The 26,719-nt window shown below is 48.9% G+C and overlaps 10 protein-coding genes across 10 annotated transcripts; 5 read left to right on the top strand and 5 right to left on the bottom strand.

Annotated features, from left to right (window-relative positions):
* Nucleotides 1-2,576: 2,576 nt before the first annotated feature.
* N7517_008530 (HIG1 domain-containing protein) lies at nucleotides 2,577-2,822 on the bottom strand (the record flags this gene model as incomplete). Its single annotated transcript, XM_056726260.1, has 1 exon — nucleotides 2,577-2,822. One exon carries the CDS (start codon nucleotides 2,820-2,822, stop codon nucleotides 2,577-2,579), a length of 246 nt encoding a protein of 81 aa, XP_056577111.1.
* Nucleotides 2,823-3,336: 514 nt separating this feature from the next.
* Nucleotides 3,337-3,525, top strand: N7517_008529 (uncharacterized protein; the record flags this gene model as incomplete). The annotated part of the gene is made up of 1 exon (XM_056726259.1): nucleotides 3,337-3,525. One exon carries the CDS (start codon nucleotides 3,337-3,339, stop codon nucleotides 3,523-3,525), a length of 189 nt encoding a protein of 62 aa, XP_056577110.1.
* Nucleotides 3,526-4,152: 627 nt separating this feature from the next.
* On the bottom strand, nucleotides 4,153-5,790 carry N7517_008528 (aminopeptidase P family protein; the record flags this gene model as incomplete). The annotated part of the gene is made up of 2 exons (XM_056726258.1): nucleotides 4,153-5,531; nucleotides 5,679-5,790. The coding sequence occupies 2 exons, from the start codon at nucleotides 5,788-5,790 to the stop codon at nucleotides 4,153-4,155; spliced, it is 1,491 nt and encodes a 496-aa protein (XP_056577109.1).
* Nucleotides 5,791-7,302: 1,512 nt separating this feature from the next.
* Nucleotides 7,303-8,242, top strand: N7517_008527 (Mic19 family protein; the record flags this gene model as incomplete). Its single annotated transcript, XM_056726257.1, has 3 exons — nucleotides 7,303-7,361; nucleotides 7,570-7,627; nucleotides 7,697-8,242. 3 exons carry the CDS (start codon nucleotides 7,303-7,305, stop codon nucleotides 8,240-8,242), a joined length of 663 nt encoding a protein of 220 aa, XP_056577108.1.
* A 301-nt stretch (nucleotides 8,243-8,543) lies between these two features.
* N7517_008526 (ribonuclease P/MRP protein subunit POP1) lies at nucleotides 8,544-11,255 on the bottom strand (the record flags this gene model as incomplete). The annotated part of the gene is made up of 2 exons (XM_056726256.1): nucleotides 8,544-10,847; nucleotides 10,917-11,255. 2 exons carry the CDS (start codon nucleotides 11,253-11,255, stop codon nucleotides 8,544-8,546), a joined length of 2,643 nt encoding a protein of 880 aa, XP_056577107.1.
* A 236-nt stretch (nucleotides 11,256-11,491) lies between these two features.
* On the bottom strand, nucleotides 11,492-13,604 carry N7517_008525 (putative MFS drug efflux pump; the record flags this gene model as incomplete). Its single annotated transcript, XM_056726255.1, has 8 exons — nucleotides 11,492-11,902; nucleotides 11,959-12,089; nucleotides 12,143-12,515; nucleotides 12,570-12,949; nucleotides 13,000-13,156; nucleotides 13,211-13,269; nucleotides 13,321-13,399; nucleotides 13,452-13,604. The coding sequence occupies 8 exons, from the start codon at nucleotides 13,602-13,604 to the stop codon at nucleotides 11,492-11,494; spliced, it is 1,743 nt and encodes a 580-aa protein (XP_056577106.1).
* A 637-nt stretch (nucleotides 13,605-14,241) lies between these two features.
* N7517_008524 (Peptidase C19 ubiquitin carboxyl-terminal hydrolase 2) lies at nucleotides 14,242-17,299 on the bottom strand (the record flags this gene model as incomplete). The annotated part of the gene is made up of 4 exons (XM_056726254.1): nucleotides 14,242-14,619; nucleotides 14,731-15,171; nucleotides 15,578-17,232; nucleotides 17,284-17,299. The coding sequence occupies 4 exons, from the start codon at nucleotides 17,297-17,299 to the stop codon at nucleotides 14,242-14,244; spliced, it is 2,490 nt and encodes an 829-aa protein (XP_056577105.1).
* Nucleotides 17,300-17,623: 324 nt separating this feature from the next.
* N7517_008523 (actin-related protein 2/3 complex subunit 4 family protein) lies at nucleotides 17,624-18,468 on the top strand (the record flags this gene model as incomplete). The annotated part of the gene is made up of 7 exons (XM_056726253.1): nucleotides 17,624-17,626; nucleotides 17,677-17,705; nucleotides 17,766-17,831; nucleotides 17,892-17,942; nucleotides 18,004-18,310; nucleotides 18,362-18,406; nucleotides 18,460-18,468. 7 exons carry the CDS (start codon nucleotides 17,624-17,626, stop codon nucleotides 18,466-18,468), a joined length of 510 nt encoding a protein of 169 aa, XP_056577104.1.
* A 1,250-nt stretch (nucleotides 18,469-19,718) lies between these two features.
* On the top strand, nucleotides 19,719-22,478 carry N7517_008522 (uncharacterized protein; the record flags this gene model as incomplete). Its single annotated transcript, XM_056726252.1, has 6 exons — nucleotides 19,719-20,283; nucleotides 20,384-20,586; nucleotides 20,664-21,083; nucleotides 21,147-21,209; nucleotides 21,284-21,595; nucleotides 21,663-22,478. 6 exons carry the CDS (start codon nucleotides 19,719-19,721, stop codon nucleotides 22,476-22,478), a joined length of 2,379 nt encoding a protein of 792 aa, XP_056577103.1.
* A 1,712-nt stretch (nucleotides 22,479-24,190) lies between these two features.
* N7517_008521 (DUF2461 domain-containing protein) lies at nucleotides 24,191-26,631 on the top strand (the record flags this gene model as incomplete). The annotated part of the gene is made up of 8 exons (XM_056726251.1): nucleotides 24,191-24,752; nucleotides 24,805-24,920; nucleotides 24,980-25,033; nucleotides 25,150-25,169; nucleotides 25,236-25,306; nucleotides 25,396-25,598; nucleotides 26,221-26,361; nucleotides 26,593-26,631. 8 exons carry the CDS (start codon nucleotides 24,191-24,193, stop codon nucleotides 26,629-26,631), a joined length of 1,206 nt encoding a protein of 401 aa, XP_056577102.1.
* Nucleotides 26,632-26,719: the final 88 nt, after the last annotated feature.

Genomic DNA, 26,719 nt, shown 5'->3' with positions numbered 1-26,719 from the left:
GGGCAGCTTGGATCTGGTTGCACGATTATTATATCAAAAAGGTCACCACTTTGTTAAGTGGACTCTGGGCTAACCACAGCTTTTTTGTAGAAAGCTGCAGGATCGTTTGGTCCATTATAAATGCTTCTCTCTCGAGGTGAAGCAGTATGCGCCTCATAGCACTGAACTTGCGTTCAAACAGATGCCAAGTTACGAAGACCTACAGCCGCCGAACAAGGAATACATGGAGTGCTATTGCCAACTTTCACAGTCACAAAATGAAGGAGGCATCAGGCGGGCCCTGCTTTACAGAAGATGGAAGCTCCGACCTTATCACTAGCCTGGGCATCTCCTTATGGCGTTCTGCCTTCGCAGGATTCGGCTTTTCTATTGATCCACGACCGAGGTCCTTGACCGCTTGATCTCGTGGTCGATTCATTAAAAGCGTGGAATTCAGCGCAACTTCTCGCCTTGTTATTATTTACTATCAATATGGACTCCCATCCCACCAGAATACTCATTTATGCTTGTGTTACCGATATAGATGGTTTTCCCCAACGGCGTCATGTCAAAATTGGGAACGATTTCTGTGAAAGTATATTAAATCGTGTATTCAGTTCTACACTTCACCCGGCGGGCTACGACCACATCCATATTCCCGCTGACTTCGACTCGCCAAAGCCTCTTAAAAGATGGTTTATTCTTGATTTGGATGTTACTGAACCACTCAGCCAGGAGGATGTTTTGCAACTTCCCCATCAGGTATACCTTGCAAGTCAACAAAGTGGCAGACTGTGAGACGCCCAGTCAATTTTTTTTGGTAATGATTACCCTTTCTGATTACACAGATCCTTCATCGCTCGCGATCGATGGACTGAAAAGGCAAAAGAGAGGGCTGCTTCGTATACTTGGGGGGGTAAAGCGGAGCAGAAAATTGTTAAAAACATGCAGACAGTGATGAATAATGAGCCGGAATAAATAACAGAGTATGAAGCCTCGTCCATGGTCTTTAGGGTGTGTCTGATGGTGTTTCTCCCTTGTGCACGGGGCAGTATTCGTTGTCCTTGTCCTCTTGCCAGTCGTGGACGTCTTCACGCTGATGAGGAGGACAAGTTACTTATGAATGGCAGGCCCACATCTCGCTATATAAACCGTTGCCTCATCACCACACATTCCAAAAATTCTCCGTATATTTTTGACACATCTAATTTATTTCGTAATGTTCTTATGTCCCATTTGCTGTATTGTACTTACTGCTATGTTGCTCGAACGCTGAGGGTCTGCCTAGGATTCTGCATGCTTTAGTCAGAAAAATGTGATATGCTTTTTTTTGGCATCCATTATCCACTTGTACTCCGGACATAGGTACCTTGGAATTCTCGTTGAGGTCTAAGGCCAATGCATGGAACGAATGCACTTATTTGACAGGAGATGGACTTAATAAATAGGTGGTTACTGCTGACTGACCTCTCGTTTTAAATGACATCTCTTGACAGCGTTTCGTGGATTTGTGATGAGCTAAAATAAACCCGCTAAGGTATCTCCGTCGCCTTTCAAGAGGGCTTGGCCTATGAGGTCTTGTTATTATGTGCCGGTCTGGAATGGGCTGTGTAGCTATCTCCACTCTCTGGGAGCTTGAGCGGCTGGGTTTGATATGATGTACCTACATTAGGTATGTGCAATATACAAATCCTCCGTACATATAGGACCTATTCTAGTTAAAGGCCGATTTTTGGAACACTATATCCCTGCCGCTTTAGCGTATGGCTACATTCTCCCTTCAGAGATTTGTTAGAAGATTGGCTACACAGCTTTTGGACAGAGATACGTATAGGAGCTCTCAATCATTTTATTTTCTAAGCGAATCTTATCCTTTTGATCGAACTATATGTTTCTTACGAGAAGAGCTATGTAGACAGTGGAGCCAAATACCAGTGCTTTGCCGGTTAGCCGCCATATCCCTAAGCAAATTTCCAAATTTATTTGTTCAAATCAAACCATCTATAAAGTAACAAAAAAAAGACAATGCATATGTGGAAAGTAATGGACTCCATTTACCCTTTACAATCCTGCATGGGTGTTTTCAATACGAATAAGTTGACTTCCACTGGCGCGTAATCTTGATGATTGTAAGAAAATACAAACCACACTACTGTAGACCTACATAAATACTATACTAAAAATTAAAATTTAGTTGCGCGAGACATTTATAATGAGCTGTACACGTCAAATCTCGTCCTAATAGATTCCACTAGGGATAGTAATAACGGTCTCCCCTTATAGGGGGGATTTATGAGTGGTTAATTCAAATCTAAAGAACTTTTAGCACCTCCGACTCCTTAGCTTCTACCACTAACGCGAAATGACTATTCTAACACCATAAGCTCCACGTGAAATACCGGGGCTCTAGCTTATCACAGTGTACGAGTGCAAGATCCCCAATCGGTCTATGATCTAAATAAGCTGTAACATATGATACATATCGACACATCTATACATATCCCCGTCTCGATTGAATGATGGTCCTCCTGAGAATCCCTGGCCTTAGTTCTCTGCATCGAACTGCTTGACAACTTCCTTTTGCTGATGAAATGCATTCATGGCTTTCGTCGATCCGACATATCCAATGCAGCCAATGAAACAATGACAGCCAGCGTCAGACCTTGTGCATACACGCGAGCCTGCACAAGCTTTTGTTTACCCGTCAGGTACGGGTTGCGACCGACCAGAATAAAGGAACCGACCATGCTGGCAGCGAAAGTTGCGCCAGCAAGCTTGTATTTGTGTTCCCTTACCCAACTGAGCAGCTGCTGCGGTTTACTCTGTGTGTAGTTTGCTTCCATTGCTTTGGATGTACTTGTGTTTGTGGCTTGGGTGTCTTGAGGATGGCAGAATTGATCTATAATAACAGTTAGTATAAATATTCCCTATTGAGAGGAAGGTGTAATCACTTATGACTTTCTTGAAAGATTTCACACAGCAAATTTAAAGTTTAAAGTGTTTGGGAAGTTCAAGGTTGGGGCTGAAAGAACCCTGGGTAGGGTTCTTTCCTTATCGCTTCGGATCCGACTGATACGATCAATCTCCGAAAGATAATAAAGTCCACGGGTCCGAGGTACATTTCTCGACTCGAAGTATATTCGGTATTAATTCGCAGTTCCTGCCGAAATCAGAATCTTTTAATAGCCGTGTCAAGTTTGACTTCTTTCCTTTCACCTACATTCACTACCTCTGTCTACATCCATAGGTGTGTTATACCCACTGTCTAACAATAATACTCTCTCTCTCCTCAGTTCATCGTGAGTCCCTTATTCCTTCATTTCCAGCCCCAAATACTGATCAGTTAGTCTTCTCACCATGTGGATCACGCGCGGAATCTCGATCATCAATTTCGGAGTTGCCTCTTCAGCACTCGCATTCCAAGTCTTCGTCTTATACCCATGGCACCATCAGTTAGACGACGAGTTCAAAGCCTTGAAAAAAGAACACCACCGACTACTGAGCCAGATCGATCTACGGACCCTGCGAGAAAAAAGTGCAAACTGAAAACGCGAACTGAAAACTGAAACCGACAACGAGCCGATAACCTGAAGGGGGTGTATACATAAATGCGGGCGACAAGGACGATTCATTCACTTTGTTTCCCACCGGCATTCTTTTTTTTTATGAGCGTTTCTTTTATACCTAGACAAGTTCGAAGCTCATTCTTTGAACTGCTCGCTGTTACTCGTGAATAGACAAAAGACATTTGCAATTCATATTAATCTAAGAGGCATCTGTTTCTTTGACATATATATCTCCCCCACTTATTGGGGTATATCCGCCTTTTCATAAATTACTATTCATTATGAAACCCCGCATAAAACAAATAATGCAAGATGTACCCCATATAATGACGAGCTCTCGGGTCCGAGAAGTTACCGGGACCCGACCCGAAAGTCGGGATATTCGGGAAACTCGGCCATGGCTATACGGTGAGATACAAGAGAAGTCCTTGGGATTGCACAAGCATTGACCATGTGACTTGTGTGAGTGCGTAACGGCAGGACACCGAGGTCACAATTTACCCCCTGCATATCTGGACGGCCCGTCTCAGCTGGCTTTGCTAATAGTCTTGGATGTTGCAGAGATATGAATGGATAGTGTCTCCTTGTTATTATACTAAATTCTACACTATGCAGATCCTCTAATAATGGCAAGCATTTCCTCGCCCTTTGGTGCAGTGGTGAGATTCTCGTATCCAGTAGCAGTCACAAGAATATCATCTTCAATGCGCACTCCACCAATATGAACATATTTCTCCGCAACATCGAAATCAATGTACCGGGCATACGGCTGGCGGCGCGCGTTGGCCATAGCCAGAGGAGAGAAATACAGGCCTGGCTCAACAGTCACAACCATTCCTTCTTCCAGCAGCGGAGCGGAAAGAGTGCACGGCGAAAGACATGTAGAGTTCAAGATCGGGCGATACTGGAGTTGATCGAAACCCCGGTGAAGAGCCATGATTGACCGCTCCGACACATCGTGGACTTCAAGACCGACATGATGACCTAGACCGTGTGGGAAGAAGACTTTGGATGCGCCAGACTGACGGATCTCGAGATTCGTGCCGTTCTTGAACACACCCAGAGCCAGGAGACCCTCGATAGCGATGTCATGGGCTAGATCGTGGAGGGATAGATAGCGCGCCCCTTTGCGGATCAACCGGATACACTCCTCTTGCATGCGCTCTACCAGGTTATAGATATCCCGCACGTAGTTGCTGGGCCACTCGCCGGTAAGGGGGAAGGTTCGCGTCACGTCACTTGCATAACAGTTCCATTCTGCGCCGGCATCGAGACAGACGAGCGGTTTCTTGTGGAGAGTTTCGTTATTTCGGTCGTAGTGCAAAACAGCCGCGTTGGGCCCCGATGCTGCGATAATCTGGTATGCCTGGTTCCGGGCGCCGTTCGAGATGCAGGTGTTCAAAAATGATCCTTCAATCTGCGACTCGTTGGACATAGTCTGGATATTCTCTAGGATTCTCCGATGGGCAAGCCCCGAGACTTTGTTGGCCTGGCGGATCATCCGAATTTCATATTCGTCCTTGACACCTCGGGCTGTGTCCATAGCGGGTCCAAGCTGCTCCAAGTCCACAGATAGGTCCTTTGGTAGATGCTCAGGCTTCTCTGAGTCATGGATTAGGTACAGCTCGCTGCCCTGCTTTCGCTCGTCCAGCCACACCTGCAGCTCATATTTGAGTGAGGTGTGATACCGCACATGGTCCACATCATATCGGTCTTGTGCGTCCTCCCGTGAGAGGGTCGGTCCCATCCAAATAGCCCGGTGGAGGTCAAAATCCGGGACATAAAGAGTTAACAGGTCTTTTTCAATATCGTACGTCAGAGTGCAGTCAGGCTCGTCAACTCCGCTCAGGTAATAGAAGTATCGTCGTTGACGGAATGGGCGCGATTGATCGGAATCACGCAGATTAATGGTCGGCTGTCCGGAAAGGAAGATCAAGCCAGTTGAAGCTCCAAGCTTCCGGGCGACGTTGCGCGCATGGTGCTTAGCTAGTGGGGGCGGTCTAGTCAGCTCGAGTCTCACGCGATCACCGGTGGGGGTTCAGTGGAGTAGCAAACAGGGCCGTGAGAGGGCAAGGAGGACAGATGAAGGCATTCGGAACTTGCGATGTTTACTCTAGGGAGGAAGGTACTGACCTGGGTATTTATCGCAGGAGGTAGGCGTCACCACGCGGATATTATAAGAGCCGAGGGAATTTATCATGACGTCCTGAGTCGCAGACTCCTTAGCACCTCTAGTTGCACGCATCTTCATAGAGAAACTTAAAGAGAATTCTTTTCAAGTGGTAGGCTCTCTTGATTATGTACTGAGTTCGTTGTTAGTCACAGACACATTACAGCTTCAACTTTCAGCTGAAGATGTCATGGACCATCTCCATCCCCGGTGGACCTGGAACGGAAATAGGGGTCGGGTACATCCCGAGGTCAGGTGAGATCTGCTTACTAATCGGCCCTAATCAGGGGCATTATTTATAGGTACTAGTTATTTAGTACATGTAGTTAGTTAGTTACATGTACGGAGTTAGTTTGAATTCATTAAGCAAAATTAGGGTTATCAAGCTTTTTTTTATTGATGGAACTTCATCCCATACTTCGAAACGCTTTAGGGTAATAATGGTATGGTCACCACCCTGCTTCAAATGTTGCTTGGAGACTATATAGGACTAGCGTAGTAAATCTACTTTGTTAAAGCGCACAATTTGTACAGTGCTTTTTCTTTCTCGTTGTATACGACGCTAAAAGGGCCAGAATATACCACCCAAATCCCTGGTTATACATAGAAAGGTCGGGTGGGAGGGGAGATAATACCCAGAAAAAGCATCTATAAAGAACATCCGAGAAGCATCCAAAAGATTTCTAGAAAGGCCTGACAAGACCACATAAGTGGCCGACTATTATTCTATGCTATGATATGAGCTTGCCTCCTCCTACTGGAAGGCCATAATATATCATCTCTAGACCTCCGCAAAGCCCATAAAGCCCAGGGCCCAACCCAACCCAACCCACTAAATGGGTTGGGCTTTGGGCCTATCCTCGGGCCCCCATCGTGGGCCCGGTGGGCTTTCACCCCGGGCCCACGATGGGGGCCCAAAGCCCAAAATAAGCTCCAAACAATACAAACATTCTAAGAAACGTAACTTTTTTAATTACTTTATGTTTAGACCCCGTTTTTAGCCCTTAGATTAGGTTAATATTTTATTATTTTAATTAATACGTTGGGCCTGAACCTGGGCCCATTTATGGGCTTTGCGGAGGTCTAATCATCTCAATGTCTATATAACAATAGACCCCACGGAGACTAAGTACAAGTTTGATTCATCGTCACATGGAGTTCGGGAGTGGCAACCATGGCTGTCATGAATCATTTAGTTTTGGCAACGTCATTCAAGCAAATATCCTAGTTAAACATTGAAGATTAGACCAAGCCTAGCTCGAGACTCAGTCCTCCCAAGTATTACATACATGTAATGTTGTTTGCAAACCTGTATTTGGTATTGGAATTTGATAGCGCCGAGTCCTTCATTGTTTGTGATTTAGACTGCCGTTAAAATAAGCTGTATCGCTTGAATATCATAGCAATATACATCGTAGTTCCAAGGTTGCAGGATGCATGACGACACAGCGGCAACTGGCCGGACCGAGGATGACTAACTAGAGTCACATGACCTCCAACATCCTCCGAACTGAACGGGTTGTGAGCGGGCATCTCGAACCACCACTATCTTTCTATCTCCACAGGACTCGTCCTTTTTGTCGAAAAATGGGTGCTGGAAACTCTAAGCCTGAGGCTTCGGCTGGCTCACAACATGTGTTCTCCAGGTATTGCTCTCCGACCTCAATTTCAGCTTCCGCGGCATTTCGTACTTGATGACGGAGAGAACGGGAACTACCTTCCAATTGGCGCCAATTGAGAAGGGCAGGTGATTCCTGCAGATCCAAAGAAGCTCTCAAGATACAATCACAATTTGCGACACCGCGGAACTCATATAAAACATCCTACAGCCAACGCTAACCTACCCATGCACAGCAACTCTCCGGTCCAATTCTCCTCAAACCTAGTCGATGCACTCCAATCGACCTCAGAGGTGAGCCCAACACAGCCATAAGCAAATCCCCAGCTCAAAGCAAAAGCTCACAATCCACCAATCAAACAGACCGACTCCACCCGCGCCAAAGCCCTGGAATTGGAGATCCAAAACCGCGTCGCGCAGGAACTGAAGCGCCTCCGCGAACGCGAGCAGCAAACCCTCGCCGAGATCGAGAAGCGCATCTCAGAGTCCAAAGACACCACCTCCCTGCCCGTCACAGCAGCGACCGCGCCCCTCGCCCCCTCCACCTCGGGTTACCCAGCCGGCTCACTGAACCTGGACGCACCGCGCATTCCCTTCGCCGGCCGCCACCACGACCCCGTGCCTGCAGTAGCCGCGCCGCAGGAGACCGCTGCTGCCGCACAGCCTGTCACTAAGCGCGATATCTCGCGCGACTCTGTAGCTGCTGAGATCGAGCAGCTGCGGAGCAAGCTTGATGGGCGGAGGAAGCTTGTGGAGCTCGATGATGGTGTTGCTAAGGCTCGCTCGGATGTTGCTAGCTGTCTGCAGTTGAATGATCGTCGGCCGTTGAACTGCTGGGAGGAGGTTGATGCTTTCAAGCGTGAGGTTGCGCGTATGGAGGCCGCTTTCGTGGATCGCATTGTGGGTTAAACTGGTGGGTTCGGGGATACAGCGGCTTGATGTGAAGTCTTTACGTTTTATGGGACGTGATTTTGGGCTAGGAGCTGCTGTACTGTATGTATAGAACGTGCATTTTTCTTTGTTCCATTTGTTTTCATCTAAAATAGGATAGAGTTAATCCATGGATGAGGGTGGATCTTCGTCGTTTAACCCTTGGAAGGGCTATTATTTTGCCAGTAGAAATATATACTAAGTATCAAGTGACTCGGGCAGACGGTTTAAAACCACATTGGCCATCACCACTGCTGGGCAAGGTTCATCGAGTTTGATATCATACAAACTCCCACATCCCCAAACGGCCACTCTTCTCCCCCGAAGACCGAATTATACACATTCTTCTCTCAGAGGGCTTGATATTGGGAACCAATACCTTGGAAAGCTGGATAGACCCAACGCCTGTCCCTTTGCCTTCGGAAAGATTATAGTTTCCTGTAGTGACAAAACCAATCAGGTCATCTTCAGTGGGCACGCCCAATGGCTCAGAGTCAAGTTCTCCATCAGCAGATGAGACGAGAGCTTTGGCAAGGAGACGCCGAGCCTCTTCAGATTCGGGCGTAGGGTTTCCTCCCTTGGAGAGCTTCGATTGACCAGACTTGTTGGCCCTTGCCGCGCCTAGTTCCAGCCATTTCTGGCGTAGAGCTGGGTCCGTAGGAAGCCGATAGATTCGTGCGCGAGGTGTGGGTGTGCCTCGCGTGGTAAGGGAAACATAGACCGTGGCAAGGGTGGAGACATCGACAGATGCTTTGTCGAGCTTACTCAAGTTTTGGTAAGTATCAACCGGAGGAAGACGAACATTGTGAATATTGAGAGGTGGGATGATGGGAGTGGAGGGTTTGTTTTTCTCAGCCTCCTTGGACTCAGTTGGCTTTTTGACCGAGCTGCCACCGGCAGTCTCCGTCGTCGCATCGTCCTGTTTCGGCCCTCGAAGAAGCCTTTCCCAGTCGCAGGCCCACCCGTGGCCTATCTCGCCCTTTGGACGACCATCACCCAAGGAAATGTTATCGAACTCGGGGCGCCGCCCCTTAGGACGTCGCTCCCAATCACGTCGAGACTTTTCAGTCTCACGCTGGCCCCATTCCCAGCCAGCTCGTGTTCCTGGGAAATCTCCAGGGAACCAAGCCTCGCCTGCTTCGAAAGCAAGCTGTTGCTGCTGCTTCAAGCCGCCAAGCAAAGGGTTTCCCCCGCTGGATAGTGGGTAGAACATGATTGAATACCAGACCGGGACAACACATTTCCACGGTAATAATACTGTCCAGGAGCCTGGGGCATTGCTGCGGTTGGCCTGGGCTTGTGGCTTGTTTGCGAGTATCATGATCGGGATTTGAGGGTCTGATGGTTGGGATGGCGGATATTCACCAGGACCGGCAAGAGTGCGGCGCCGGTTAATAGCCTGCTGGCTCGGGAGCTGACGAGCAGCTGTTAACCGAGTGGATCGGTCGAACAGCTTAGAGGGACCTTGCGTTTTATCTGGATGCCATGTAGAAAGTAAGATAGCAAGGTCATTCATGTGAGATTCATTGTCGGGGACGTGAAGTGTGCGTGGCGGGAAGTGCAGACGAGGATCAGAAATAGCAAAAGAGAGCAGGGCATTATGCGGTAGTGAGGACGGATTAGACACCCCCAGAAGAGATGGCCAGATGGCTTCCGGGCTTTGTGTCGATGAAGTATTGCCGTCTGATCCGAGGATCGGTTTCAATGCCGTCAACAAGGCCTCGGTAGACCCTGGTCCTGTGATTTCAATACTGCCAATTTCGAATCGCAGATCCTCGACCATAACAGGGGGATTTTGCGATTTGGATACATCAAGCACATCCGTCCACAGCTGGAGGAACGCGGAAGGATGGACTCTAATCCAGAGTTTTCGGTGATCTTTCTTGGACGACTTGGGCTGAGACTCGTCGGCATCAACCATCTCAACATCTTCTTGCTTGGCACACCATATCAATGTCACCGGTGCAGTTGGACGTTTCGGATGATCTTTCTCGTAGGTCCAGACCTGTAGAGACCGAGTCCCTGCTCTCCATTTCTTCCCCTTGGTGCCCCATGCATTGTCCCCGTTGACACCGACTGCCGTTAGGACAGCCTGAACAGCTGGTTCCGTTCCTTCCAACTGAATAGTAGACATATAGCTCATATCCCACGCCACAGCACCCCGGGCGCCTCGCGCCCGGTGTGTAGGCCGATAGCATTTCTCGGTGGGGGCCAAGGGAATAGCAAAGCGCCAAATCGGGTCTTTGGTCGTTGCCATATGAGCTCGCTTTGCATGATACAAATGAGTAGGTAGCCATGTCTTGCATTGCTGGCGCTTGCGGTACTTATGCTCTGCCGGAACAGGCCTCGAGAGCTTGTTCTTCTTGATCTTGGGAACTCGTGGTGCAATATCGAAGGCATGACTTCCCTCCTTCTCTAAGGAGGTTTGGCTCTCTTGGTCGCGCTTTAGTTTCGCAGCCGCTCGTCGGGCCTTTGTTTTCGAGTTGATAGCCTGTAGCCGCCGTGCGGTATCCAGTCGAATGCGCATCATCTGGGATGGCTTGCGTCTGCGCGCCGTAACAGTAGGTGTGTTATCCTCGGCCATCTAACATGGTTGAAAAAGCAGGTTAGTCAACAGCTATTAGAAAATTCGTAGAGTATTGTCTTTCAATACCTCTCGCTTGGCTCGAGCCCTCAACCTCCGCGGAACTCGCTTCACATTGTGACTCGCCGTCCGCCGCCGCAGGGTGCGGGGAACTTTTTGGAAGGCTCGCGTCGTGAGCGCAGTTCTCGACCGCTGCATCCCCTCCTCCAGAGCCTGGATCTCATATGCCCGAGCTGCAGAGTAGGCGGCGACATCAAGTTCGCCCGTTGCGGAGAGGGCAGCGTCGGCCGACTGCACAGCCAAGGTACGCGCATCAAAGGTTTTGGCGCGTTTGCGAGATGCCCCGGCTGGGCCATGAGGTCCTGGGGGAGCGAAAGGTTTCCGCTTGGCGGAAGGGTTGGAAGCCATGGCTGCTGAAGTTGTGTCGACGTTTGCGAGTGTAAAAAAGTTGCCGGGCTTGGCGCGTCATGATCGGCGGCCGAGGATGATCTTATTTACTGCTCTTTTACTATTGACATCTACTTTCTTGAATATTTTCCAATCGCATTTTTGATACATTATTCTCATAATTCAAACATCCCCTGTAAATAAACAAATAGAGCGAACGATACATAGTTTGCATAAATCGCAATTAGGCTATGCCCTCACATCACCACAGCGACATGGTCTGTCATATACTTCTGGATGTCGCCCAAGAAACAGGCGGCCACAAGGGAGACAGCACCGAATGCAATACTGACATAGTACACCCATTTATATCCTTCAGCATATGCAATCTGACCAGCCGCTACGACCATTTGATATGCAGTCTCATTGCCAGCAATACCAGGGATTGTGTGCAGCTCGTGCAGCAACGAGGCACCTGTCAGCTCAATTGCCTCGCCAATCAGTTTGACATCGGTGATGTTAAGTTGTGTCATCATCACACCACCGATGTAGTGCGTTGCCGCGGGGACAAACTTAGAGATGAAGACATTGTAGTAAATGGTGTAGCCAATGCCACCCCCTACCACGCGAATGGAGAGGGTGAGCGCAGAGATAGTGGCAATCAGATCCTAGCGAAAGCCAATGTCAGTAGGGAAACTTCTTCACTTACAGAAGAACAACTTACATCCGGGCAAATAATTGTGGTGATAATCGAGGCTGGCACCACAATACCTCCAATTCCAAGGCCAGCAAGGATGAGGATTCCCCAGAGCTGATACATATTGTCAGTACGGCCAATAGCCATAGCACCGCATCCTAGAAAACAAATTAGCGTTTTAGGAACTATTATATCCACCAAGAAAACTCACCTGCAGTCATCAGAACGCTACTAATGATCAAGAGCTCCTTGTTATGCCCACGAAGAACACTTAGCAGCGCAAGCACAATACATGCTCCCGCCATGATTCCAAAACCAATAGGGAGACTGCGAACACCCACGTCCACTGGGTCATGGCCGTAGACATTGAACGATTCGGTGGGCCAGAACATAAGCACGGAGAAGAAGTTGGCACCGGAGATGAAAGTAATGACGAGGGTAAGACCCAGAATCCGAGGCTCTTGCTTGAGGCGCGATGGGAAAATGGGGTATTTGGCTCCATAGACTTCCCAGAAACCAAAAGCAACAAGCAAAAGGAACCCAATGATCAATGGTGCCAGGACATGGGCAGATGTCCATGGGTACTAAATTAACGTCAGTAAGATATATAGCCGTGCACAGGATGTCTCCAAGCATACCATATATCCACCCCATTGCAAGCCGGCCAAGAAAACAATCAGACCAGTGATGCTGAGCAAACCACCAACAAAGTCGATCCGTCCAATTATCTCCTTTCGGCTCAAACCAGCTGAGTTGACTCGGGGCGGAGGGAAGTAGAACAAAATCGTGATCAACAGACCAAAGGCACTCCACGCAGCACAGAACGCACCAACATAGCGCCAATGGGTGTGATATGCGATGAGCTGAGCCCATAGTACGGACGGGCAGAATGGTAAGATGGTGAATATAAGAACTGCCACATAGACTCCTCTCTTTCGAGTCGGCGCCATCTCTGAGGTTGCAGCCAGTGCTGTCAGTTCATTGATTCCGGCACCGGCGCCAGCGATGGCCATGCCCGCTGTGTCCATGTCAGTGAATGTCTACTTCGATATCTGGGCGAATACAAACCGATGAAGTTGTTCATTGTGTGCACTGTGCTGCAGATGATCATCCCAATGACAATCAGGGATGCTCCGATAATAGCGACTGGGCGACGTCCGATTAGATCTGATAGAGATCCAACAAAAGGGCATACACCAGCAAGGCCGAGCAGGTTTGCAAGAACCTAAACAGAAGTTCGTTAGTTGATAGCCCTGGACTTCGGTGCGTATACACTCACAAACCAGACCCACCGGTCTGATCCACCAATGTCTCCATAAATGTAGGGAGGGATGCCGCCTGAGAATACATCAGTATTATACTACAACTTTCATTTTGTTTTCAACATACCAAACAGGTAGACTGGGATTTGACTTCCAGTCCACAAGAAAGCCATGGCAGTAAAGCCCATGAAGCGACGGAAGGTCATCTTCTAATGGTCAGTATTGTTTGCAACCACAAGCTGAACATCCAAATCCTACCGGGATATCCTTCTCAGACTCATGCATAGCTTCCTCTGAGCCCAGGCCAGTTATCTCCTGGTGACTGTGCTGTGAAGCGTCACTATGTTCGTGATGTTGCATCACAGCCTTTTCATCGGCCGGCCGACTCGATTGAAGGATTGAGTCCGCCATGATGGGTATGAGCCAAGGCCACAAATTGTAAACAAAAGCAGTATAGGTGAAGATAGGGGCAAAGAGTATAAATCTGGGGTTGACTTTAGCCCTATTGGACTCAAATAAAATTGAATGTAATTCAAATTGGACTAAAATGCGGATATTAAAAAATTATGTCCAGAGCTTGGAGGAAGGACAATATATATAAACCATTTCATTTGAACCAGTCTGTCAGAAACGTCTGTGATATATCAGTGGGGGAAAGACAAGCTCATGCCCGTTAACCGAAACAGTAAATGCTTGAATCGAGAAAATACCGAGGCAGCTTGGCGAATACTAGAGAAATGCGGGGGAAGAAAACCTGGAGGTGGCTTCTACTTCGGAGGTCCATGCCAGAATGGGTATCAGCCCCGACTGAGTTTGAATTCATATCAAAATGTACATATCTGTAAGTCATTAGATAGCTCATTTTTATATATGGTGCATATATGAATTATATGAAGGTCTTCCCTATTCTGCTTTCGAGTTGACTTCCAAAGGGGCCAGGCCGGTGCTGAGGACAATATCCGTCGAAGCTTTCAAGTCACACGATCCAAGCCATCCCGTATTCGTAGACATCAAGCCATGTAGCAAGTAAAGTGTGGATATTTCCATTTCAGAAATATTCCCCAATCATGCTCAGCTTGAGTGTCTTGGGAACAACGAAAAGTCCCGTTGCTTCAACACATAGTCGGCCTGCCATGTCACGGACCTCACAGTTGGCATATGCTTTGGTATCCGTGCTCCGTTCCTGATCCAGGGTTGTTTGCAGGGTATAGAAATTGTCCGAGTAGACTGGCGCCCGGTAGTTGAGTTCGAGATTGGCAGTGACCCCTGTTCGTGCTGGGAAGTGCCGAATGGCTATGCGCCCCATGTTCTCATCGACCACAGTGCCAAGCGCGCCCCCATGGACCATGGTTGGCCAGCCTTCGAGGCCTGGTCCTAAAAAGACCACGCTAACGATTTTCTTCTCTTTCTCGTTCCAAAAAACTTTCTATAAAATACGAAAATGGTTAGACACAGCGGGATCCCGAGGTTCGGTAGTCAAAAGGTCGGCATTCATATATGGACATGCCTCGGACCCCCCAAGGAATGAGAGACCAACCTGTAATCCCAAGCCCCTACTGCCAGCCAAGGGGCCAGATGTCAGTCGATGGGTTTTGTGCTTATCCGCAAAATTTTCGTAGACGTCTTTTTCCTCGTAATCGGGGTTACGGCGCAGCTCCTGCACAATGGGGAGTCCAATGTCGAACACTCGTTGGAGTTCCTGAAGCTCCATTTGGTCCTCTAATGTCCCAGGAGCCGGTGGCGCTGCAATTTTGTTGTCCAGCCATTGCCCTGCACCGACGCCAAGTGTTCCAAAGATGCCGGCATAGATTAAGCGGCGCGTCCAACGCGATGTTGCTCGTGATGCATTTGGTTGTGCCGCGGTGCTGACGTTTCTGACCGCTGGTCGCCAAAAGCTTTGTGTCTGTATCGAGGATTGGCGAAGTGCCGACTGGAGTATGCTGCGATAATGGATCATGGTGGTCACATTGCCATTCCTCTAGAATTAGGATGTTGATTTAGTTAGAGCTTGGGACAATTTGGACCGAGGCTTAGGTCACGTGTATATTGCCATTAGTCATTTACATATGTCGTCACCGGAAGTAACTAATCTAAAGATCCATGACTACAGAATGAAAGATCATGGCAAGGCACAAGACAATCAAATAAATCAATTGGTAACAGTTAAAGCGTTGGAGACGAGCATAATTCATGTTCATCGTTTCTATTCATCTAGAGGCAACCATTTGCAGATTTCTTTCTCATATGAACGAATGCTAAGGCAAACCCATTTACTCGGATTGAGGCAGCTCAATCGCGCGGTAGAGACAGATGAGGGCAGAGTGTGACTCGCCTATATATGTTATTAGCAATGGCTCTTGGATTGTTGAATGTAGTTCACTTACCACCACCCGAAAGGGTCTCGATCTTTGTGCCTCCACCTCAGTCACTGTGTCGTCGTTGAACCACCACCACTTGTCGTCTGCCTCGCGGCGCTTGCTACCTGTCTGAGGCTCATCCCGCTCCTGCTTTTTGACATATGCCGTGTAGTGACCGCTGTCGGCGCTAGCACCCTGGTGGGTAATCACGGCGCGAAGCTCATACAGACCAGATTGGTTGGTTCCGCTGTCTCCAGCACCCCGTTGGTTGATAAGTTCTTGGAGCTCTTTCTTAGCAACGCGGATAGATTCCGTTCGTTCTGCTTCGTACTCGGCATCGGTTTTGAAAGTTTCCTCCATCTGGCTATCGCCGTCCTTGTCGTTGACTTTAGCCTTGTTCTCCTCGGTGGCCTGCTTCTTCTGCATCGGCTCCACGCTTTCGCCTAGGTTGGTCTCTTTCTTCTGACGCTCTGCGCGCTCTTCCGCAACTCTCTGACGTTTCTGAGAACGTTCGACCTCCAGCTCCTCCTTGCGGATCTCGCGAACCTTGTCACGAATAGGGATGAGCTGCTTTCGGAGGTCCTCGGTACAGAACTCCACGACATCCAACTCGGCAGGGAAAGTCACTTTGCGCATGATCTTGGCCTTTTTCTGTGTCTCGCGCTTCCAGTAAAATCGGACAAAATGCACTGTGAGGTACTTGGGCAGTCGTGCGATGCGAGACCGCTTTTTGTACACACAATTGCGCTCCAAAAGAGGAGAGTTTTTCTCGAGTTCCTCTTCGAGTCCAGCCAAAATTCCATCCTGCAGGTGGTTCGTTTCTTTTCCGATATGACAGTCAAGTTTGTAGAAAACATCAGAACTTTGACTCGGTTGCTCGCCGAGTTCCTTAGCGGCGGGATCCTGACACTCCGTGGTAGATTCGAATTGGCCCGCGAGATACTTATCTACAAATGAGGTGGTAGTAGCAGAGTCTCCCTCGCCCTCGGTGATGGTCAACTTGGTCCGCAACTGGTTCAAGATCTGGGAGAAAGCCTCCTCGGCATCCTGCTGGGAGTATCCTTGTCCATTTCGGTCACGCTGGGCGAATTGAGGGAAGACGGCTCGGAGAGCATTGAGGAACATCAGTGGAGGAATGCCCTCCTGCGTCTCGGACATTTGCTTGAACAGATCTCGTAGAGAAGCGGCCAAATCCCGAGAACCCCCAAGGCCGCCAATACCAAAGCTGCTGAGGTCCGATAGATTCGATTGCCCAGCTCCTCCACTTGGCCGATACCGCATGAGCTCCTCCTGAAGCTCCGGGACACTCCGCAAGGTTTGTAGGGAAGAGTTGAGGTAGCAAGTGTTTCCCAGGTTTTGCAAACCGGCAGGGGTGGCACCCTCCTGTCGTGCCACCTCGGCCTCGGTCATGTCTTCCAGGAATTTGACAGTCTCCTTTGGCCGACCAAGGTCAACGGAACCTTGACCTCCCGACGGGGTGCCCATCATCATGAACATCTGTCCGGGTTTGGCATTAAGGGACGAAAGAGGCGTATCATCTTTAAGCTGGCCACCTTTGACCAAAACCTTTTGGCGGTCAGGTTCCACACCAGTCAGGGAGAAGAGTTGGTACTTGAGTGTTTCGCCGTTGGATGTAGGATCGAGCTCGACTTCGTGGCGCTTGCCGGCGTGTTTGACAATAACTGTGTATCCGTTAGTAGTGGTCAAGGAACTGCCAATACATCCATACATACTCGGTATAGCTGCCATTTTCAATAAGTTTGAGTGATGGGTGACGTGAGAAAGATAAAGAGCTTGGAAGAGCTTACGATTGCTGGGGCAAATGATAAACAGCCTGAGACGAAGCGTGGGGGGTCTCTCACCGCCCAACCACTATCATCACCGCCCACCCCGACGTCAACTCCTCTTCTGCCTAGGACAACCTGTTATCCAGAGAACTGCCATTCTCGTTCACTGCTTTAGGTCGAAGGGTCCTCACAACGAGCTTATCTCAATTTCTCTTCAACCCACTCCTGACCGTATTATCATCCGTGACGATTGCATCCTCGTGGCCTGGACAAACACCCCCTCATCATGGTGGGTACAGCTCCAATCAGCCAGCTCGTTCTATACTAATTGATTATCAGAGTCAATCTCTCCGGCCCTACCTTCAGGCGTGAGTCTTGGCCTTACCACAAGTTTTCAGCGGCAAGCTTCCTAACACTTCCTTTACCAGTGTTCGGTCCTCTCTGACTGCGGCTCTTACGATCTCCAACTTCGCTTCTCAGACATCCGAACGGCAGTAAGTCGCCCATGATGCAAATGATAAACTTCGAAAGATCCTAATACTCGGTTCTACCAGCAACTGCCCAGAGATTGAGGCAAATTCTTCGCCCGAGATCCTACTGAACCCGTACGTCTGACCATCATTTCCCTCCAAAGTCGCATGGACAATTGTATTGATGGGTTTCCAGGCTTCACATAAGCAGGAATGAAAATGAGAAGGTGAAAATCGAGCCAAGCTACAACTCTGTACGCATAAGTATCAGAATCAAGCAGGCAGATGAGATCGAGCACATTCTTGTCCACAAATTCACTCGGTTCCTCACCCAGCGAGCAGAATCGTTCTTCATTTTGCGCCGGAAGCCAGTGGAGGGATATGACATCAGTTTCCTCATTACTAACTTCCACACGGAAAAAATGCTTACCCACAAGCTAATTGATTTCGTGATTGAGTTCATGGAAGAGGTGGACAAGGAGATTTCGGAAATGAAGCTCTTCGTATGTGTGCGGATGCATCGTTTACGTCGCAAGTTACTAACAGCCCACTAGTTGAATGCCCGTGCTCGATTTGTTGCCGAGTCTTTCCTGACACCGGTATGTATTTATTGAGCTGTCTACCATAGACTCAATTGCTGACGATCATTCAGTTCGATTAAATTGCTCAGCGTTTTCTTGTTGATTCCGAATAATGAATGGCCCTGTGTTTCCCACTTTCTACTCCTGTACAGATAGCATAGGCTTGCATTGATTAAGAGAGAACCTTATACCGATGTCCGTCGATCGATGTTTTCCGTCCAGGTTCGATTAGTTCTTTAATAACATAGTAGACCATATCCACTGGCAAAGTACCTCACCGGTGATGCTAGCCTGTTGTTGTCGTATGGCCTGGTTCCTCATTAAGACGGAGACTACCTCGATAGCGCTATATAGTAATCAATGAAAAAAGAAGAATCTGCACCAGAGAGCAAGGGCGTATTGACAAGAGTAACACAATACATATCTCCAAGAGCTCACGGCTCAGCGTTATCTAACAAGCCAAAGGGGAACCTGGAGCAGTACGGCGCCCCGCAGCACTGGGCATGCTTCGGCCGTCCAGCGGGGCCACCATTACCTAGGTAATAGGATGCATTTTAACTGATAAAATTGTACTATGCATATTTAAATCTACAGTGTCGATCAATTGGATGAGAGTATTGTCCAAATAGAAGCAGGGACTTGCTTTTTGTACGATGTAAAAGGCTAATGTCGAATTGGGACAAGTGCGTGAATAATAAATAAAATATGGGAATGGGGCGTGGAGATAAGAAATTTTCGTGTGTATGAGTGCGTGGCAAAGGAATGTTTGGTGCAAGTTGGGCGACGTGGCAACAAATATCAAAAATGCGTGGAAATTGTATCGCAAACGTTGGAATGCGTGGTAATGAAAAGGATCGCGGGCAGAAGTGCGTCGGGATAAAACGTACCTGGGGTGACTGCGACACAGTACCGAGACCATTCCCAGAGTTGAGATTCGATGAATTTTTAAAAATCACCACAATGGGAGATTCTGGAGAAAACGACATATATAGTACTTTAGACCACTAACTTCAATTAAAAAAAATAAAAAAATAGTATATCATACAAATTTATTGAGCAAAGTGAGGTTCAAAAGTGACGATTTTATAGAGGGGGTCTGGATTTAGAGTGAGAGTACGACCGTCAAGTGCCTTCCGACCACGGCGGACTCGCGCGCGTGTCGGCTTAATTCCACGCGTATAGATAGATCCCATTTATCCCCACGCACTCTCCCTCGAAAATATTTCTTGTTTCCACGCACAATACCTCTCATCTGATATCAGTCCTAGCCCTAACATGGATGGGTGAACCATTGTGGCGTATGCCTGATCTTTACGACTGGCCCATTACGATGAGTGTAATAACGGCTAATTTTGACATGTTGAGTCTCAGTGATGATGAGACACACTCAGAGGCGCACTCAGAGCCAAATACTACGACTGCGACTGCGACTGCGACTATTCCTTCAGTTTTTGACAGTCGACATCATTCACCTTCTCAAATTGCCAGTTGCCCTCATCTGAGGAAATCGTCCTCTGGTTCTGCTTTGAGCTCCCAGACTGCGGATAAATTTCTTGTCCCATCTGCACCAATTTCTTCAATCCCATCACCACCTCCAGTTTCTTCAACCCCATCTGCACCTCCAGTTTCATCAACCCCATCTGCACCTCCAGTTTCTTCAACCCCATCCACATTTGTCTCTTCCCATCATCACGATTCATCTTCCACTTCCACTATCCATCCTCCACAACCTCCTGACTTAACACCTGTGTTCTACCCCAATCCATTCAGCTACCTGACTGCAGCCCATCCTGCAGTCACCTATCAGCCTCACTACTGGCAGTCTTATCTTGAGGTTGCACCTCAAGTCTACTACAACGCTGTGGACGTTGATCCTCAGTACTATCTATATCCAAGTAAGTATCTTCTTACCTCCCTTTCTCCTGATCGCTTGACCACCTGTACCATCACCATCAAGACTGGCTGGACCACACTGTAACATCCTCACTTCACCAGACACCTTCGAACCCAACCTTTTTCCACCTCTCAATACCGAGATGGCGTACCCCTTCGGGCTCGCAGGGACCACCAACTATGTGGATTTCGAACGTTATGAAAGCTGCCCAATTGAGGAGCTCCTGCAGCAATCCTTGATTCCATTCGGGGGCATCACTGACATGAACGTTCCTCCCCGTGATGGTGTTCTGATGATTTCGAATGTGAGTTTGCTTTTGCCCATATTCTTCCTGTTGACAGCTGCTTTCGATATTCCGTTACTAACAATTCTGATGCTCAGATTCCGTACACTGTGTCTCGCCACGAGGTGTCCTCGTTCCTTGGCAAAAATGCCTATCTTCTTCCGTCCTCTGAAGGTTGTCCGATCCATATCATTATGGAACGGTCCACCGGTAAGACCATGGACATTTTCGTGGAATTCTCGACCAAGAAAGATGCGCAAGATACCTTTGATCGGATCACTGGTAACGCATATGATGCTGGCAGTGCCCCACGTATCGGCAGCCGCCATGTTGACATTGAGATGAGCAGCCCGGCCAAGCTGCTCCAGGCTCTTTTCCCCCAGGCGAAGTGCATTTCATGGGAGACTGGAAAGCCTATCCAGGTTCCCAACAAAGATAGTTGGTCGACTGGTTTCAATGGCTTCCTCACCGACGAGGAATTGTTCTGCCTCACTCGTCTCTCTGAGCAACCCCACCGTGTACGTCCAACTTCTCTTTTATATTCTTCACTTTCATGTCACTGATGTTCTAACACATTGCAGAGCGTATTTGCCAGCAAAGTTCCACAGCGATGCTACGAATCGTTCATTTCCACTATCTGGAAGGTAAGTCTATCATCGTCCTTACATTTCTGTTTGCCATTCCATGTCGTGCTTACATTCTTTGTCCTATCGTATAGTTCCCGTGGCAGGCGACTCATCTTTACACCGTGCACCACCGAAATGCCCTTTTCAAGACCCTTGGTACTATGATCAAGACCCTGGTCGAACGCATGCAGAAAACAAACACAGTTGGTCTGGACGTCCGCCTTCTCAACGAGTTGGTGTATGCAGGAATTTGCTGTCCTGCCTTCAACCCTCGCATGAAGTACTGTTTTGCCTGGTGGTCGCAGGATATGAGAGGAATTGCAACCCTGGATCATGACTGGTGCCTTTACTTCCCATTCGACACCATGACCTATGTCCATGGACATCCTCCCACCGCTATTCAGGTAATAAATTTGACCGATACATTGTTTTCTTTTGCAACATCGCTAATTCATTCTCCAATCGCTATAGTTCTATGCATACCTCATGTCTCATGGTGTTGTTCTGCGCACCGAGAATGATGGTCTAATCAACAAGCACACTCATCCTGAGATCGAGCGAATCTTCGGACGATTCTGGTTCGAGTGGGACGACGAAGCTGCCCGCAACACCATTTACAAAGACGCAGCCAACTACGAAGCAAGTGTTCTTCGAAAATTCATCATTACTGGATTCCAGCATCTGCATAAGCGAAACTCCAGTATCTCTACCATTGGCACTGCCCCTCCTGACTCTTCGCCAACCCACAGCACCACCTCGGTTGACAGCGAGCGTACAATCTCCGCATCTCGCTCTCGCTCTATGAATCCCAGCGCCGCCTCTCAGCAAGGCTCCTCCTTTTCGACCGCCCGCAACATGCCTGGCAGCGTCGACGATGGTAACAACTGGAACGCCCCTGGTCACACCCGTGGTATCTCTCAGCGTCTTGATGCTGACCAATATCTGCCGGATACCCCCACACGCCGTGCTCCCCCATCGGTTCGTCCCTACCGCCCTCCCCACCATCGCGAAGTCTCCGAGGCCGCCCGCGACTGGCGCATGCCCCGAGCCCAGCAGGCACCTGCCGCTGCCTCGTCTGAGAACCAGGCTCCTGTCCGCCCTATCTACCGCGCTCCTCACTTGACCGCACATAACGTCCGGTCGTCTTCTGACCCCTTCGCTCCCGGCCCTTCGGTTGCCCCCAGCAGCCATCGGTCCCGCTCTGATGCCGCCCGCCTTTCGACCGTTGATCGTCAGGCATTTGATGATTTGCGCGCTGCTCGCCGCGGCAAGGCCGCCCAGAAGTAAGCAGGCTTGGTAGACACCCCAGATCAGTAGTTCTCGTGTCGAGATACTGATCAATAAACACGGTAACGTGGTTTGTCTTCCTTGGGTTTTGCTTTCTGGTTTTTGTTCTCCCCCGGTGCCCCCTGGGTGGATGTATGGAGACATCCACCCAGGCTAATTCAGAAAACCCTTGTCTCCCTGGCGCTTGCGCCATTTACGAGTTCCTCCTAGAGATAACGAACCATTCGCGGCGTGCTGCCCATTGAGGTGTGCTTGGCCGGTTTGGGGGACTCTCTGTGGTTGAATTCAGATTAGTTTCAATTTCCCCTGGCTTTAATGTCACTCGATAGTGAGGGCACTAGCCAGTTTTGTTTGAGTTAGATTAAACCCCTTTGCTTTTATTTCTTTTGCTTTCAGTAGACTTTCTTCGGGCGTTGTTTTTGCTTGTTTGTAGACTAGGTAGCTATCCGACAACATGCATATAGTAGGACACTGATGTATGACAATCAGGATACTCTTTCAGCATCACCTGTTTGTGTCCGGGCAATTGCCGAAGTCCGCAGTGCTTGACCAGGTCTGACTTCCTACTCACCATCTTCTTCCAGCATATCAGTGTCTTTCTTCCGAGATATATCCCCCTGGCTTACTTTCTGTCTCTTGATCTTGATCTAGGAACTATGGATCTATCAGACAAGCATCTGAGCGCTCATCGCGGTTGGTCCCGATGACACACCCACGATCACTTGCTGCCGAATCTCAAAACATATATTTGTGACCAAGCTATGGGAGGGCAGACGTCGACTGCTACCAGCAGATCTCTTATTACCACGACAGCAAACCGTCGACCCTTAATAGGGACCAAACAAGCGCTGGCTACAATACGGTTGAAGAGACAGAGACACGGCCCAAACAAATGGGAATAGCTATGAGAGAGTATGACTGCCACTCAGTCGAGGGCCTATACTAGTACCAGCTGAGGTGTTGGGGAGATTATATTGGATTATTATTGATGTCGAGACACGGCTAACACTTCCTGTTGCAAGATATAACAGCCTCCTTCAAGGAGACGACGAGATACACCTAGATGCCCACATAGAAGCGTACGAGATGAGATACATGGTCTCCATCTACCTCGAGCGGCTTACCATCGATGTATACCATGCAAAGGTGCCCGTCCTACAAGTTTGAATACCCACAGTCATGAGGTTACTATTTGGAACGAGGTGCGAGATATATATCAGGGTCTCTAGCATGAGACAATATGGGACGACATACAAGTGTGTTCGGGGGCTCTCGGTGAAGTGTACGACCTGTGACCCCTGCAAAGACATTATGTTGAGCACAGCTAGTAGCCTCGAAACGACCGATATCGCATATTAAGTCTCATCACAGATCGAGATCGGAGTATATACCGCAAATGTGATTGGACAAGACTGATCCAACTTTGGAATTTATATTGGTTTCAATATGTCCAAGGTAGACATGATACATCTGAGGGGGGGAAAACGAAAAAAACGTAAGGGCGCTGGTACTAAAAGCGGAGCCGTTATTTACAGGTTTTTAAGGCATGCGGGCCCTTTTTTATTCCATTTACCACTTTTGTCATCTACAGTATTTTGCTTCATTTTTATTGCTTTCCAATTTGACAAATTCGGATATTTTTAGCCTCAAAACATAGAAGAAGGGGGGAAAAGTCTCTCAAATTTGATCATATCCATTCTTTTCATCTAAGTATGCCACCACCGTCCTCTTGGCCTGATCCTGTGTCGCCTGAAGCGCCTGTGGCGCCAAAGCGACGCGCTTCAGCTAGGCTGTCCGCCGCCGAACCGGAGGTCAAACGGGTCAAGTCAAACGTCGACCTGACCCTCCGCCAGGCAAAGTCCACGACCAGCAAGAGCAAGTACTTCGAGGCGGAAGACTCCGATGATCCCGACTCGGAGTCCGATGCCTCTGCGGGGGATTCCTCTGGCTCTGTGTACGAGGAAGCAGAGGAATCCCCCGCCGACGAAGTGGAGCCGGAAGAACTCTCCGACTCCGACGAGGACGCGAAGACGAAACCCACCGCTAGGGGGAAGCAACGACAGAGCGCCAGCAGCGGAAGCGACCCTATGAAGGGTAAGGAGCTCTGGCGCGAGGGTGTCAGAGTGGGCCTGGAGCCTGGACAAGAAGTTATCATCGCAAAGCCCAAGGCGCGAGACGCGGGGAAGACCCCGTACCAGGATGAGACGCTGCACCCCAATACCAGGCTGTTTTTGATCGATATAGCTGGTAATAATGACCGCCAATGGCTGAAGGGTGAGAAACGCACATATATTCTGGTCATTGAGTTGCTGGCTGATTTGCGCAGCCCATGATCCAGATTACCGAGCGGCAAAGAAGGACTTCGAGACATTCGTTGAGTCCCTCACACCGAAGATTGCAGAAGTAGACGCTACCGTCCCCGAACTTCCTATCAAGGACCTGGTAGGCTTGCGAATACTCCTGTCTTTTATTTGTACCCGACGCTCACAATCTTGCCCCAGGTATTCCGCATCCACAGGGATGTTCGCTTCAGCAAGAATCCACTTCCGTACAAGGTAGGCTATATTCCCCCCCCGGGTCCCTGTCGCTATGCCTGTCGCATATTTTTGTGGCGGGTGTGCGTGTGGTACTGTGGGCTGGTTAGCAGTGCTTGTGCTGACTCAATGTATAGACGCATTTCTCTGCTGCCTGGTGAGTGTTAATGCTCGATGCCGTGGTTTTTAGAGAGACAGATCACTGAACATGAACACGATGTAGGTCTCGGACTGGTAAGAAGGGCCCATACGCAGCATACTATGTCCACTTTCAGCCAGGCTCTTGTTTTGTGGGTAGGTTGTCCCCCTGGTTTCCACTGTCGCCATCGCCATCCTGCCTTTCCCTTTATGATTATCGATTGCGGCTAACACGCCGTGTGTAGGCTGTGGGCTGTGGAACCCCGAGTCGGAGCCACTTGCACTGCTGCGAGAGGACATCGACGAGAACTCGGCTGGCTTAAAGGGCGTACTCCGGGCGCCGGAGATGCGTCGCGAGTTTCTGAAGGGAGCGTCCGACAATGACGATGCGGTTGTGGACGCTTTTACACATCACAACAGAGAGTCTGCTCTCAAGACGAAGCCAAAGGTAAGCTTTCTGTTGTTTATTCCTCCTGATCCCATTGTGAAGTATATGGTTTTCCCTGAGACCGACTTTACTCCTTCCCGTCGTCATCTTGTGGTTCGGTTGCATTGTCAGCTGTTTGTTTATTATTTATGGGCGACGCGAAGGTCTTGAAGACTGGGGCACGAGGTTTTCGAGGTTGCATCTATCATCCGACCGGGGCTGGTCTTGGGGAAACGAAATTCACTCCCATCATCAAGGGGATAAGGGCTTGACCGCAATGGGCCTCAGATCTGGATCTCTCCAAGAGATGCCTCCGGCCTAGGTGCAACCATCCTCAAAGATGAAAGAAACCTGGCAAATAACGGATCAAAAGAAACCAAGTGTTTCTATCCCAACTTCAAATCAAAAGTGATGTGGAAGACAGGGGGGTTTACGGGGAAGGTCAACCCGTGTTTTGGGACCAATTTTTGCTCCCGAACCACAACCATGGAACCCAAGAAAGATTCAATTTGGCAGACTCTCAATGGGGAAATCGCACTTGCTAGAAGGGGATATGTTCTCACGCCGTCGAGTTTGGTTCCATGGTTCACATTCGCGCCAGGCTCCACGTATCGGGATTTCTTTTACGGGCTGACACATCTAGGGTTACGAGGCAGACAACGAGAACATCAAATTGCTTCGACTACGCAGTTTCACTATTGGAAAGCCCATTACAGATGATGAACTCACTGGAGATGATGCTCAAGAGAAGATTGCGGCTTTAGTTGGGGTCATGGAGCCCTTCGTAAGTTTTCCTTTCCATTTCCCGCCGGTTTGGCCCCTCTTGACTAGTCTCTTTTCCCTTCTGAGCTAGCCACTTTGGCGGTGTTAGCCGTCCCTTTTACTCCGTACCCACCGCTAAATCAGCACTGTCACTGGTTTTTTTTTTTTTTTTCCCACGAAGGGATGTGGGACAATAACCTTTATATTGTACATATATTTTGTGCTGACCGCTGACCGCTTCTTTCTTAAACAGGTGACGTATCTCAACAGTGTAGTGATGCCCGATCAGTGATTGGGGACAGCTACCCGCGCCGAGGGGGGAAAGAGAGAGAGAGAGAGAGATCAGTTCTGTTTTCCCCTTTGGACCTTTTACTTCCTAG

Source organism: Penicillium concentricum, assembly GCF_028827145.1.
Source record: "Penicillium concentricum strain IBT 3081 chromosome Unknown utg000003l_segment0_segment0, whole genome shotgun sequence".
In the NCBI taxonomy this organism is placed as follows: domain Eukaryota; kingdom Fungi; phylum Ascomycota; class Eurotiomycetes; order Eurotiales; family Aspergillaceae; genus Penicillium; species Penicillium concentricum.
This window is presented reverse-complemented; position numbering and strand designations above follow the sequence as displayed.